Genomic DNA, 15,474 nt, shown 5'->3' with positions numbered 1-15,474 from the left:
TGCCTATGGGAGGTTACCTAAGCAGGGTTCCATTGCTTTGTAACTGATGCTATTCTCTCTGAGGAGAGACGAGACTTCAACCAACTACCTCCTATGTAAGTAGATAGGTTAGTTAGGTTATTATTTTCTTGTTGTGTGAATGAATTATCTTATGTGTACCTAAACCCCTGTTTGGGTGTATGGTTTTGAAGAATTGTTTGCTGCTATATTTTAACGTGCACTTATATTTTTGAATAAAGCTACTTCTATTTAACCTGGTGTGTTCGTTGAGAGTAAGGGTGGTTCTGAATCCAGCACCTTAACCATTCAGCTACACAACTACCAAAGGGAAAAAGGAGTTAAAGCTGAATTCTAATTTGTGGGGTTTTACCAGAGGTTTCTTGACAAGGAGTGTAAATTTGGCTCTTGTCTTATAGGACCTTGGTTTACCTATTTTCTGGTCTCAGAGTTCCCCTAGCTCTGAGTTGAACCAGTGACAGGGGTGGTGGCAGCCTACTTTCTACCTTGCAGGGGTGGTGTTAGTTTGCACAGCCTTGGCAAGGGGGAATTTGGTATTTGGGTTCCAGAACAATTGCCCTAAGGGTGGGAATTGGGTCTGAAGCATGGTCCTCACACCTTGAGGGGCGGGTGGTCGCATGACAGGGGGGTCTTTCCTTTTTTGTATTTTTCTGTCTTTTTTCTTTGTTAAATTTGACACCTAAAAAATAGAAATTAATTTTTTTAAAAAATGTGTGCTCCCTCCTTCCCCTTTTGCCTCCTCTCCTGCCCTCTTCTCATTCACTTCCTGGTTTGAACAAACCATATCTTGCCATGACATTAAGATTAGAAGTACAAATTAAACGGTGGTTTCTAATTCTAGTTTGCAGGCAAGCCAGAATTTGAACAAACCACATTTTGATCAATTTGAGTATCACAGCAAACTATTATTTGCTCAAAGTAGGAGGGAGTAAGAGGCACTATATGAGCATGAGGCACAACAACAAGTTTTTAAAGTTGTTTTGTTTTAATGTATTTTCAGGTCTTTTTTTATGATGTTTGAAAGTGTTTTTACTGCTTTTGTTTGCCACCCTGGGCTCCTGCTGAGAGGAAGGGCAGGATATAAATTAAATAATAAATAAATAAACAGACAGGCAAGCCATGGGTTGGCTGTGACAGATGAACTTGGCCATTCCATTCCACTAAATCAAATAAAATTGTTGAACTCTCTCATAGAGAAAATAATTTATCATACAATTGCCTATAAATTGCTCCTTAATGGCAAGAACTGTAACACAGAACTTAATCAACTTCATACTAATCTAATTTATAAACTGAGCAAAATGAGAATAGTATCACCCAGATTATATAGTGATTATAAAAGGAAGCTGTTCTAGTAGAATCTTATTCTTTTATCTCTCAGACAAGATTTCACCAATTCTTACCTATAAGGAAGAAATTTTCTCCTTCATAGTCCAAGTCTGGAAATTTGGAGAGTTAGAAGCATCATATTCCAGAACATACACATCAAGCAGAAAACTTTTCTTTCAAATCCCTAGGTTTGATCTTATTTAATACTATCCAACATATAGGCACCCTTACAAAATTACCGGGAAAACACTGTTCTGTACTTGCCTCAAATCGCTGGGAACTAACTTTCTTTCCTTTCTTCATCCATGTGATACGTGGCTTTGGCTCTCCTGTTGCTTGACATACAAAGGAGGCCACACCTCCAGAAATCCCAATCTGATCCTCAGGAGTTTTCATGAAATTTGGCTTGCCTGCAAGACAAACAATCTGAATGGTGAAATGTGCATGATCTCTAATGTAAAAATAATTAGTACCACAGCATTCTAAGTTAAGGGATAAACTATGTCTATAGCTCCCACAAAGATATAAGATCCCCTATAGAGCTCCCACAAAGCCACCACAACTAGAAACCATGGGAAACAATGGACTCATTGTTGTAATTCAATCACTTTTTAAAACCTTACGAGGATAATTTAGTTTAACTGTTAACTGTTTACTCTAGTCCTAACATTCTATGAAATAAGCAAATTTACAGTTTAAATTAGCCCATGTGGCTACCAGTAAATGCTATTTTAAAAAAGAAGTAAACAATTTAATGATGATCAGGCCAAAATGGTTTGATAAAATCAGAACCACTGTGTCCAAATTTTGTTATCATTGAAAGCACTTCCATACAGTAGGATTCTGAGTGTCCTGCCCACAGTCCGAGACACAAGACAGAGGCGAGGTTTGGTTTAATTCTCATTTTATTAGTGTGATGGTTACATCCAAAGCAGTGCGCTTCATAAACCTGTCTACTCTGACTCACAACTTTCCCTAACTAGTTTACCTAGCCTGTCTCTGCAGCGTGTGGGGAGAGTTGACTCCGCACTAGAGCCTGGATGGTCACCTGCTTAAGTAGGGAAGGTCTTTGCATGTGAACAACGGCTCCTCCAAAGTTCCACCCTCTGAAAGTCCCTCTTCTTGCGTCTTCTCGCACAGGATGAGGGGGGCCAGCCTCCAACGGCCCATCCGACAGTGGGGCTTCACTAGGTGACGGCGTGACCTCAGGGAGCGGGAAGCTGGTTGGCGGGGAAGCAATTGAAGTGCTGGGCGGGAATTCCTGCATGGGTGGGCTTGGTGCACATGAAGGTTCGCTTCCCAATGGCTCAGGCAGGGAGCTCACAGATGGGGTGGGACCTGCCTCACACCTGGCTGAGGAAGTCTGTGGGCTGGCAGAGTCCCCCCTCCTTCAACACCCCCAGGGACCTCGTCCTCATCTGACTCCTCTCCCTGATCTAATTTCCCTTAGCACCTGGAGTGCAACATCATCCCACCCTCCATCCACCCCCTGGTCTTGGGTTTGTACGGGTAGGCGTCATGGAACTCTCTCACCAAATCCAGCACATGGACATCGTCAGCTGATTCCCATGAATGAGCGCTCCGTCTGATCATACCCCTTCCAGTGGATAAAGTATAAAGCCATGCTCAGTGCTTCCGTGAGTCCAAAATCTGCTCCACTTCATATTCCTCTTGTCCATTCACCTCTATGGGGGGGGCGGAGGCACCTCTGGCATCCTGTGGGGATCAGGAGGATGCTCCAGGGTAAGCAGGGAGCGATGGAACACTGGACGTATCTTGAGGGAAGGAGGTAACCTCAGACAAAAAGCCACTGGATTGATCTAAGGCTCAACTTCAAAGGGACCCACCTTTCAGTCTTCCAGTTTATGACAGTGTGCCCATGTAGGTAGATACCCACACCCTGTCTCCCACATGGATTTCAGGCCCCACCTGTCGATGTTTATCTGTAACTCTCTTATAGTCCACCTTCACCCTCTCTAACTGGTCCTTCAACAACTGCTGCATCACCTGGAGGTCTTGCACAAAGTCCTTGGCTGCCAGAACGACGGGGCTGATATGTGGGGCGGCAAAAGCTCGAGGGTGGTATCCCAGGTTGGCAAGAACGGGGTCTATTGTGTGGTAGCATGCACTGCATTGTTGTAAGCGAATTCCGCTAAGGGCAAAAAGGACACCCAGTTGTCTTGCTGGTAGTTGACATAGCAATGGAGATATTGCTCCAAAGTGGCATTTACTCTCTCAGTCTGACTGTCCGTTTGCAGGTGATGAGATGACGACAGTCTCAGCTCACTCTGCAGGAGTTGCCACAAAGCACACCAAAACCGAGCCATAAATTGCAGGTCTCGGTCCAAAACTAAATTGCCTGGGACACTGTGCAAACTGTAAACATGCTGCACATACAGTTGAGCTGTCTCTCGTGAGTTTGGAAGTCCCAAGCATGGAATGAAATGAGCCATTTTAGTAAAAGCATCCACCACCACCAACACTGTTGTCTTCCCCTGAGAAGAGGGGAGGCCAGTGATGAAGTCCATAGTTACCATCTACCAAGGACCCTGGGGTGTAGTGAGTGGCTCTAAGAGTCTTGATGGCCGTCCCATGATGTGTTTGGCTCTAGCACAAGTGGGGCAGGACTGGACGTAGCGCTCCACCTGCTTCATCCGGGGCCACCAAAACTCCCTGGTGACTGTTTGCAAGGTTTTAAAGACTCCAAAGTGCCTAGCAGTCAGGGAGTCATGACACTGACGCAGGACCTTGGCTCTCATGTCCCCCTCCCCTTCAGCGTGAAGCCCTCTGCACTCCCAGGAGACTGCTCCTCTAATTCTGAACGCTTCCCCTTGACAAATGGATCTCGTTCTTGCACCGAACACAGTTCCTCCACCCAGGAGTCCTCACACACCCCTGCCACCATCTTCTCGAGGGGTATAATCTGTTGTGGCGGTCTTGGGGTCGGGTTCTCCAGGTATTCCGGTTTGCAGGACAGAGCATCTGCTCGCTTATTCTGCGCCTGGGGAATGTAATGGATTTTGAAGTGGAGGCGAGCCAAGAATTGAGCCCAGCACACCTGTCTCTGGTTCAACCTACAGGCGGTGTGGTGGCTCTCCAGGTTCCGATGATCAGTGCACACCTCTATCTCGTGCTGCGCTCCTTCCAAAAGATGTCGCCAAGTTTCAAAAGCATCCTGAATGGCCAGCAACACTTTTTCCCACATGGTATAGTTTTGCTCTGAACCTGTCAACTTCCATGAAAAGTATGCACATGGCCTCAGACACCCCCCCCATGCTGGTTGTAAAAGCACCGCTCCAATGGCCACGTCCGATGCATCCGTCTCCACCACAAAGGGGAGTGCAGGGTTCGCATGTTGCAGTATGGGTTCAGAGGCGAACCGAACCTTCAGCTCCTCGAAGGCTCCTTGCGCAGCGTCAGTCCAGTAAAAGGGACCTGAGCCCATCAGGCAGTATGTGAGGGGCGCAGTCTTGTCAGAGTAATTAGCGATAAACCGATGGTAGTAGTTGGTGAACCCCAGGAACCACTGAAGGTACTTCTTTGTTTTAGGAGGTTGCCACATGAGAACGCAGTGGACCTTGCCCGGGTCCATCTCCACTCTGGCAGGAGAAATGCGGTACCCAAAAGGTCCAACATGGTTAAGTCAAAGCAGCACTTCTCCAGCTTGGCGTACAGACGGTGTCCCCTGAGACATTGTAGCACCGCCCACACGTGCTCATCGTGTTCAGCTGGAGAGTCCGAACAGATGAGGATATCATCCAAATACACGATCAAGAAACTCGGAAACTCAGCTTGTTGTACGCGTATGTACAGTTCATGCTGGGCAAGGAACGTGGTGAACTGGTCCATTTTTTGTCTTCTGCTCCAGGTATATGAAGTGGAAGAGCTGCCTGACGCTGGGTGTGTGAGTGTGTGTTTGGAAGGACTCTGGGTGCTGCTGCAGCTGTTGCCACTTGCCTACTCTGCCTCCATTTTTTGTCTTCTGCTCCAGGTATACGAAGGGGAAGAGCTGCCTGAGGCCTTGGTGCGCGCCTCAGCAAGTGCGATGTGAAGTGCGCACTTAGCGTCGCACTTGGCGTCGTCTTGGGGTTGTCTTGGAGAAAGAACACAATGGAAGAAATATTTATAGTGCTATTGGTAATAGAAGATGGGGTGAGGTGGGGAGAAGCAGAATGGGACATTGGAGAATAGTTTTAGATAGTTTTATAACTGTTATGTTCGGTTTATTTATTTTGTTATATTATTATTATTATTACAATATTATGTACATTGTTGAGATTTATTGTTTAGTTTATTTAAAATGTGATGTATTTTTTCTTTTAATTGTACTGAATATGAATTGTATATTATATATTGCATTTGTTTTTATGTTGTAAACCGTCCAGAGAGCTTCGGCTATGGGGCGGTATAGAAATTTAATAGATAATAATAACAACAACAACAACACTAACAACAACAACAACAACAATAACTGGTCACTCTGGCTACCATAGTGAGGAGGTAGTCCCACTGGTGCCTTGACTCGGATGGCTGGTGCGGCCACTGGTGCCGCACCTCCTTGGGCAATCTACGTGGGCTGCCTTTGAAGACTGTTCGGAAACTTCAGTTGGTGCAACGAGCTGCAGCCAGAATGTTAACTGGGGCTGGTTACAGGGACCATACAACTCCCCTGCTGCAACAGCTCCACTGGCTGCCAGTCTGTTTCCGGACACAATTCAAAGTGCTGGTTATGACCTATAAAGCCCTATACGGCTTAGGTCCAGGCTATCTGTCAGACTGTATCTCCCTATATGAACCTGCTGGGGCCCTGAGATCTTCAGGAGAGACCCTTCTCACGATCCCAACACCTTCACAAGTGCGACTGGTGGGGACACGAGATAGGGCCTTTTCGGTGGCTGCCCCTAGGCTCTGGAACTCCCTCCCTAGGGAGGCAAGAATGGCCTCCTCTGTGCAGTCTTTCCGCCGACAGCTAAAGACTTTTTTCTTCCGGCAGGCCTTTGGAACTGAAGGTTTTAAGGGTAGTGACTGAAGAGGATGCTGTATGTTATTGTTTTACTTGTATGCTCCTAAACTGGGCTGCAGTTTTTTAAGAGTAACTGGTTTTAACATCTTAATAGTTTAATCCTGTTTTAGCGCTGATTTTATATCTTTATATGTTTTATATTTTTATAGGTTCTTAATGATATGTACTTGTTTTTATCTGGAAGCCGCCTTGAGTTCCAGTTTGGAAAAAAGGGTGGGGTATAAATAAAGATAATAATTATAATAAATAATAATCAAGGCTTGAAGGTTTTGATTCTCGAGTTGGAGATTCTGGGTTTCTGCACAGAGATTCTGGACTTCAGTGTACAAGGCTTCGACGGTTCTCTGAAGTCCCCCTTTGGTGGCGGCGCTAGCCTCCATGGTTTTGGTCATGGGAGCATTGGTGAAGGGAGGTGGTGGCTGAGTCAAGGTGTCCTGCCCAGAGTCCAAGACACAAGACAGAGGCGAGGTTTGGTTTAATTCTCATTTTATTAGTGTGATGGTTACATCCAAAGCAGTGCACTGCATAAACCTGTCTACTCTGACTCACTACTTTCCCTAACTAGTCTACCTAACCAGTCTGCAGTGTGTGAGGAGAGTTGACTCAGCACTACAGCCTGGGTGGGCACCGGCTTAAGTAAGGAAGGTCTTTGCCCATAAACGATTGCTCCTCCGAAGTTCCACCCTCTGAAAGTCCTTCTCAAGCCTTCTCATGCGGGGTGAGAGAGGCAAGCCTCTGACGGCCCATCCGACAGTAGGGCTTCGCTAGGTGACGGCGTGACCTCAGGGAGGAGGAAGCTGGTTGGTGGGGAAGCGTTTCAAGTGCCAAGAGGGGATTCCTACATGGGTGGGGTTGGCGCACGCGAAGGGTCGCTTTCTAACAGCTCAGGCAGGGAGCTTGCTGTCATGGCCCCGTCAGAGGACTCCTCAGATGAGGACGACTCGGGAGTAACAGCAGCAGACCCAGGAGCAGCAGGAGACACGGAGGAGCCTCCTGAGAATCCAGCTCCTTCTGCCCCTCAGCTGCAGAGCACCCCAGGGACAGCAGAGGCCCTGCAGCCAGACACAGACAGTGAACAGGATACTCCCCCCTCACCCGCAGAACGTAGACATCAGAAGGTCAGGCAGAAGAGAGGCAGGCCTGTCTCCTTAAGGCCCAAACGCTGAGGGCTCACACCTGCTGTCCATCCTGCTCTTTATAAGGCACACCTTGGCTGCAGCTTGTTGCTGACTGCAACGTCAGGCGTGGCTTGTGTAGACCTAGTTTCCCTGCAGCATCTCTTTGACTGACCTCCTTGGCAATTGATCTCGGACCTCCACTGACCTCGCTTCTGGACTTCTGACTCGGCAAGTACGCTTCCGATAGGCCTGGCAGATTTACAACCCGACTGCTGGCTAAGGACTTTCCTTCCTTGCCAAAGACCCAGGAATTTCCAGCCCCCCCTGACACTGCTGATGCAGTGTAGAGCTGGCACTTGCAGACAGGGCAGGACCTGCCTCAATGAGGGTGCTGGCCGAGGAAGTCTGCGGGCTGGCAGAGTCCCCCCGTCCTCCAACGCCCCCAGGGACCCCATCATCATCTGACTCCTCTCCCTGATATAACTCCCCTTGCGCCTGGGGTGCATCATTGAGTTCTGGGACTATGTAATCCATCTGCAGGTGGAGTTAATCAGCTATTAAATAGAACAAAAACAGTGTTCTATAATATAAAACAATGGTTGAAAAAGTTTGGATGGCCTAACAATATATTTCACAATGGCGCACAAAGGGATTTCTGCAAGGCTTACTCTGCTTTGCTTGCTCAGTTATGAAAGAGCTCAATGCACACCTGCTGTGAATGGTTTCTTTTAATAAAAAACACATACACTGAGATGTTAAAAAACAAACAAACTTCTGGCAATGCCAATCCCCAATAATTACATGCTGTTAAAATAATGGAGTGGGATTGCCTTTTTTCAGAAGAGTTAAGGTGAAAGGTGGGCATTATCTGAGTTGCAGACCCCCCAGTCTCCTCTGAGGCTGGAGAAGGGATGAAAGATCTATTCAACTGGTATTGCTATTAAAGCTAAACACAAATTTCAACAAATGTTTTCTAAAGGTACTGAAAACTATGAGACCTAACCCCTTATTTGAGCTTAGCAATTAATAATAACAGTTTAAAATATCAGAAAAATGCAATTCAGTTTTTTATGGAATACTGTAGGCAATTCTGAGCACTCTTTTTGCCAAAAGGGTATTAAAATAATTAGAGAAATCAGATCATCACACTACAAGCTCTTTGAAGAAGGCTTTGAAGACCTTATTTCCTTTTCTTTCATTCTATGCACCAAACAGCAAATAATAGAACTTCCAGACTAGTGGAATCAGTCCATTTAAATGACACCTTCTCACTCCACTCCCAACTGGCAAAGGTATTTATGCACACAATTAGTTCTATGAAAATACTTAAATATATTTGAAATGATGAGGAGCCTTCATGTGGGCCCAATGAGGAAGCAGAGAGCAGTCTCAGAGAAAATATTTCTAAGATGCAGAAAATTGACAGCTCACTACATACAGCTTCAATGTCACAAGGAGCAGCCTGAGATAAAAATCAATAAATTATTAGCCATGACTGCTTAACTTACATTGATTTCACATATTTACTTACCTAGATTCACATCTATTTCTACTTAGTTATATTTACATATATATGTATTTCATTCCCTCTATAATCTCCCTCAGCAAAATGCTGATAAGGTTCATTCTGATGTTGATTGCACTGTAACTGACCATTTTCCAATGCAGTTTGCTCAGCTGGTTTATTTGTTTTTGATTTCTGCATTGACTTATTTTATGTTATTTATTTTGGGATCTAGTAAGCTAGTAAAATTTTGTTAAATGACAGAGACCATAATGCAAAATTCTTATCCTTGAAGAACACAATGCAAATATACATTTCCTTGCATAGCTGTTCCTCAGAACATTTATATGGAGCACTCACTGATTTCCCTTCTCCCCAAGCTCACAGAAAAGTAGAACACTTAAAGGAGGGAGTTAGAAAAGATGGGTTTCTCCAACCAGTAATAACTCTTTGCTTTTACAATTCCATTGCATGAGTAAATAATTTGGGAACATATATTTCATAAAGCAAGTTCTAACAATATTCTATCTAAATTGGGATGGACAAATTGTTCAGCACAGAGGACCCACAGGAGCTTTCCTTCCACTGTGAATAGCAGGCACACACAACCTCAGTTCTGACTGGGACCACAGTGGGAACAAAGGGTTAAAGATCCTACTATTAATTAATTAATTACTCTCCCGCTATTTCCCTCCTCCTCCCCCTCTGCCACTGAAGCTGAGACAGTGTTGTTGGTGAGGTGGGGAACAGTGGAGGGAGAGCAGGACGGTTGCTGAGGAGCTGCCCCAGCCTGTCCTGACTGTTCCTCCATGGCTTGCCCCGGGCCACCTTGCTCACCCACCCACCTTGCTTGCTTGCTCACTTGCTTCCCACCTCACTTGCCTCATGCTTGCTGCATCTCACCCCTTGCCCACATGGAATGCTGTTGTCACGCTGTGTGACGGCTTACAAAAATATTATATAGACAGATAGAAGTAAGACTAGCATTTGGATAGGTGGATTTGATTTTCAAACATGTTTAAACATGGTAGGCTAAATATCTGGCTTATTGTAATTTAGTTTCTATATTTTGAGGTAAAAAACATAAAACATTGGTTATGGCTGGAGCAAGAATACATCAACCTACAAGAGAAGTATCATTTGGCACCAGACTGCCCTGGGCCCGTGTTGCCATGTTCCCCAAGACCTCCTCCAGATGCAGGCAGCACAGGCTTAAATATGACCCCCCAACTTTCTACATTGTTGCATTAGCATGCTGCATGTGCATGCATACTATCACTCAAGATGGTGGCAGAGGCGTCATCCCCTTACGGATGCCCCCACCGCCATCTTGGGTGATGGTAGGCATGCACACGCAGCACACTAATCTGGCTATACCAGAGGTAGGTGGGGCGAGCTGGTCTATTGAAGCCTGCGCCACCTGCATCAGGAGAGGTGTTTCCTGGGGGGGTGGAGTTCCCACTGCACTGCAGTGTTGGATTGCTGGGCCCCACAACCCAACACTGGTACAGATAGTAGAGTGGGAGCTCCACCCTCCCAGCCTAAGGAGGGGCCCCTCAGCCAGTGTCCAACCTGGCTGCCCACTGGCACTGGGCCTGATCATAACAGCAGAATTACTTTGCTTCAAGGAAGATATGGCACTAGAATATTAACTGCATTAGAATATGTTTTTAAAGATTCATATTTGATCACACTTCTATAAAAACATTTCTTTTTTCTGCTGGGAATCTACCATTTGAACTTACATGTCCCGGACTTAGTACAATTTGTACTACTTGCACATTTAATACATATAACATATTGAAAATACATCCTATTATGGCATCCTTTTTGTAGTGATACTGTTCTATTTAATTTACAACACCCACAGTAGCTAGTAAAGCTGTTCTTGTATTGCAGCAATCCAATTTTAATGTCATTGTTTTCAGTATAAGGCACATTTGTCCTTGGTAATAAAATATATATTAATTTGCCTTCCCCAAAAACTTGGATTTTAACAAACTTCTATCTTGTATGGCTTCCTTTAATTTCTAGGATACATGTTTCTATTCAGCTTGACTTGAGTGAATTTATGAATTCTTTATGCACTTAAAAGCATGTCCAGGAAAATATTTCTGATCTTTATTATTGAAGCTATTTCAAGCTTCGTTTTGTTTATTTACCCTAAATAAATATAGTGAATATAAGGAGAAGCAGTCAATTCAACCCGTTTCCAATAGCAGCTGGTACCGAATGCTAAACTAAGGTGCTCATGACAACAGTTAGAATCTCTACTTTGTTATGGGGTGTGGAATAAATGCTGATTACACAGAATATATAATGTTACAAGGGTACGGTTAATGCCTCAGGCCAACAACCTTCTGCAATCTGACTCATCCAAACTGATGCTGTTGCTAAATCTTACCCTTTCTTCCTCCACAGCAACTCTGCCAATCAAGCTAATTGAATGCACTAGAGGGCCACAATTCCGAGTGCTAGGCTTTCTACAACACAAAAACCTCCCCAGGCATCATTTTAAGACACAGATTCAGTTCTTAAATTATATGTATTGGAGCTATTAAATATAACAAAATTTTCTGGCTGCCAAAATATATCGTTGAGTGGTGAGGTAAGAGTTTCCTTAGTTTGAGGTCACCAAGACCTACGGCTGGAAAAAGTTTTGTTTGATTTATGCTTTCACATATGATTTGGACAACTAGAGGGTGGGGAAGCCCAGAGGAGTAATTTAAATACAACAAGACATAGGAAAAATAAAAAATCAAAACAAAAGGAAGTATTTTTTGAGCACACTCTGAGAAGGATATAAAAGACACCAAAATTGTCTTCTCCGATGCAGAAGCTTCCTTTTTCAGATAAGCATTTTACAGAATTGAGGATAAATTTAAAATGGGCTCTGTTATCTAAAATAAATTGTAGAAAGCAAATCAATGGCCAGTCTGGGAGTTTAATATTTATATTTCACTTGTCAATAGTACCTTGCCATTGTTTGTGAGAAAAGTGACATATGCATCACATGGTACGTCCACTAAGCAATAAGGGCACATTTTTCTGGGCAAGGAAATCCCTTCCACTGCACTGAATGGGTCAAGGCCTACAAAACCCAGTGCACCTGCCACACATCCATAGCCCTTAATAAGCAAAGTTGTCTTTCAGCTACCCAAGACTGCAACAAAGACAGTGGCTAACAAGACTCACATAAAACCTATCAAATTATCACCGCCAATCAGACCTGGTATATATGTTATAGTATATGGCAGGGGTTCCCAACCTTTAGGAGTACAGGACCCCCTTTATAAGCTCAAAAACATTTTGTGACACCCCCCCCATGCTAATTTTAATTTTAGCCTCTGTTAAGTGAATAAATGGTGCGTGGCAAAATCACATCTCCAAATATCCCTTTCCATAAAAAGCTCCGGGCAGACAGGGAGGTGTTGCTTTCTTTTCTCGATGCAAAGGTCCAATCAAATTTGTATCCCTCCCCCCATCTAAAGATGAATAGTCCTGTCTCCCAACACCAGTGGGTTACAGTGTTGGACTAAGATCCAGGTTCAAATCCCCACCCAGCCATTAAGCCCACTGGGTGACCTTGAGCCAGACACAGTCTCTCAGCCTGACCTATCTCAGGGTTGGTATAAGAATAAAATGGAAAGGGGGTGGGAATTATGTGAACCACCTTGAGCAACTTGGAGGAAAGGTGGGATATAAATGCAATAATAAATAAATAAATAAATAAATTTCAGTTGCAGTATGTGGACCCCAGCCTCAGCAAACCTGCTGAGCTTTTAATAAATAAAAAGAAAGAAAGAAAGAAAGAAAGAAAGAAAGAAAGAAAGAAAGAAAGAAAGAAAGAAAGAAAGAAAGAAAGAAAGAAAGAAAGAAAGAAAGAAAGAAAGAAAGAAAGAAAGAAAGAAAGAAAGAAAGAAAGAAAGAAAGAAAGAAAGAAGCAGCAATGTGAATGGTGGGGATGCTAAAGGGTGAAGACAAAAGGGTGGATAGATTGAGTAGGGGTGTTAGTGCTTTTAGGCCTTGGGGTGATCATCAGAACTGATGACTGGGTTAGTGTGCACTAGGGGAATGAGAGTGGAGCAGAAGACAGATCAGTGCATGCACACACACAAACACACCTGCCTCTCCTGCAAGCATCTGTAAGCATTCAGGCACATGGGAGGGGGGAAGCCCTCAACTACTGCAGCATCTTGGAGAGAATAGGGGGCAGATTGTAGGTGGAAGAAAGGGGGGATGCTGGCACACACATACTTAGCCTCAGAGATGGGGGGCGAGCAAGTCCTGAGCTTCTTCACTGCTCCTTGTTTCCGTCTGAGCCGAAGGCGAGATCTGGGCAGCCTTGTAAATAAGAATAATTTTTGAAAGGAGATGGCAGTGAATCAGGAGCCAAGAAAGGCAGGCAGGCTGGCTGGCATAAAGGAAGAGGGAAAGGAGCCTTTCCTTGCAGCCTTGCTTCTTTTTGCTTCACGAAAAGCCCTCTCTTCTCATTCTGAGTAAGGGCATCGTCAGCAGCGGCAGTGCGAGGAGATGGAAGTAGGTGATTGTAATCCCCACTTCTTCCTGGTAGCTCTACCCTCAGCCTCCTTTGGCATCTGCCACGTGTTTTATAGGCAGGCACCTGCCCTCGGTGTGCCTGAAAGACACTCTGCTTCAGCAAAAGTCCTCCCCTCTCGTTTGGAGCAAGTGGGAGGTATTGTCTGTAGCAGCAGTGGGGAGCAGACAACATTCAGGGAGTGAAGACTTTTTTTACTTTCTTTTACATTTATTTACTGTGCGCCCCCCCCCGATTACTTTGTGGCCCCCTGGGGGGTCATAGCCCCCAGGTTGAGAACCACTGCTGTATGGTATAAGAACATAAGAAGAATGCTGCCAGTCAGGCCAATGGCCCATTTAGTCCAGCATCCTGCTCTCACAGTAGTCAACCAGATGCCTATGGGAAGCCCACAAGAAGAACCTGAGTGCAACAGCACTGTCCCCACCTGCAACTTGTATTCAAAGGCATACTGTCTCCGACAGTGGATATTGAACACAGCCACTGTGATAGCCACAATGGTCTTATCCTCTGTGAATTTGACTAATCCTCTTTTAAAGCCATCCAAGCTAGTAACCTTCACTACATCTTGTGGGAGAAAAGTTTAACAGTCAGCTATGTGAAGAAGTACTTTCTTTGGTCTGTCCTGAATCTTCTAACCTTCATCTTCATTGGATGTCTATGTATGCTAGTGTTATGACAGAGGGAGAAAAAAAAAATCTCTATCCACTTTCTCTATGCCATGCATAATTTTATACCCATCTGTCATGTTCCCTGTTACTCACCTTTTATCTTGATTAAAACGTTCCAAATATTGTAATATTTCCTCACAGGGAAGTTGCTTCAACCCCTTGATTATTTTGCTTTCCCTTTTCTAAAAAAATTCCAGCTCTATAATACCCTTTTAAAGGTGAGGTGATCAGAACTGTACACAGTATTCTAAATGGGTCAACGTCTTCATTGAGGTGTTCACTGTCCCTAAGGTCTTGTTCCTGGTCAGTCACCACTAGTTCAGGCCCCATGAGTGTATATAAAAATGCCACATAAATGTGATAAGACTGACAGAAAAAAATTAAGCACCAGACCACATACAGAAAGGTATATAGTAAGGAATCCCCATGCAAAAGAAAGGGATTGACAGATTACAAACGATACTCCAGCTTTAGCAACAGAGGAAAGAGTTAACTTATTAGCCCAGGTTTGTGGCCCTCGTGTATTTTATTTATTTATTTATTTATTGGGGGGGTTATTTTATCTTACATGGCAGCCATTTCACCTACAGAGGGGGTTTTCTGAATGTGTGTGTGTGTGCATGTGCTCTCTCTCTCAAGTATGCTCTGTGTGTTTTGATTGAGAGAGATGCACTTGGGCACAGAGAGAGGAAAAGAGTGTGTGTGTGTGTGTGTGTGTGTGTGTGTGTGTGTGTGTGTGTGTGAGAGAGAGAGTGTGTGAGTGTGTGAGTGAGTGAGTGAGTGAGTGAGTGAGTGAAGTGCAACCCTAGTGAAACACAATCAGCATGGAAAGGTTCCAATGCCTATTTTTCCCTCTTACTGTTTTTAAAAAATTTATAATCCCCAAACGACTGGGGGTGGGGTAACATTTGTTTTCTTTGGTCTGAGATTAGTTAGCCTCCCTCAAAAATATTTTCAATTGACTGGATGTATCAGCACGTAGGCTGTTAAAATATTTTGTAGTCTAGTAGCTTTTGTGAACCTACTTGCAAAGCTGGGTTAATACTGCATGGGCACAGTAGCTTTCCCAGCAGCAGCTGACCCTGTTCTAACAGATTGTTGTAGGGGCTTATATTTAAACCTACAGTTCTTAATTCACAACTTTCTTGAAAATGTCAAAATTATTAAACTGCATGGCAAAGCGCAGAAAGTTCAGAGCATACACAGCCTGGAACAGAGGCAGAACTGAAAAGAGACAGATCAAAATGCTCCTG

General features: G+C 44.4%; 1 protein-coding gene across 10 annotated transcripts in view; it reads right to left on the bottom strand.

Moving 5' to 3' along the window:
• The window catches only part of PTPRF (protein tyrosine phosphatase receptor type F), an 834,986-nt gene that overhangs the window by 376,366 nt on the left and 443,146 nt on the right, over positions 1-15,474 (bottom strand). For all 10 annotated transcript variants that reach the window (XM_061632671.1, XM_061632670.1, XM_061632668.1 and 7 more), the window contains one exon: positions 1,612-1,757. In XM_061632671.1, coding sequence (XP_061488655.1) covers positions 1,612-1,757 — 146 coding nt within the window. The remainder of the gene's footprint in view (positions 1-1,611; positions 1,758-15,474) is intronic.

Source organism: Rhineura floridana, chromosome 6, assembly GCF_030035675.1.
Source record: "Rhineura floridana isolate rRhiFlo1 chromosome 6, rRhiFlo1.hap2, whole genome shotgun sequence".
Classification (NCBI taxonomy): domain Eukaryota; kingdom Metazoa; phylum Chordata; class Lepidosauria; order Squamata; family Rhineuridae; genus Rhineura; species Rhineura floridana.
Note: the sequence above shows the minus strand (reverse complement) of the source record. Positions and strands in the feature narration are given on the sequence as shown.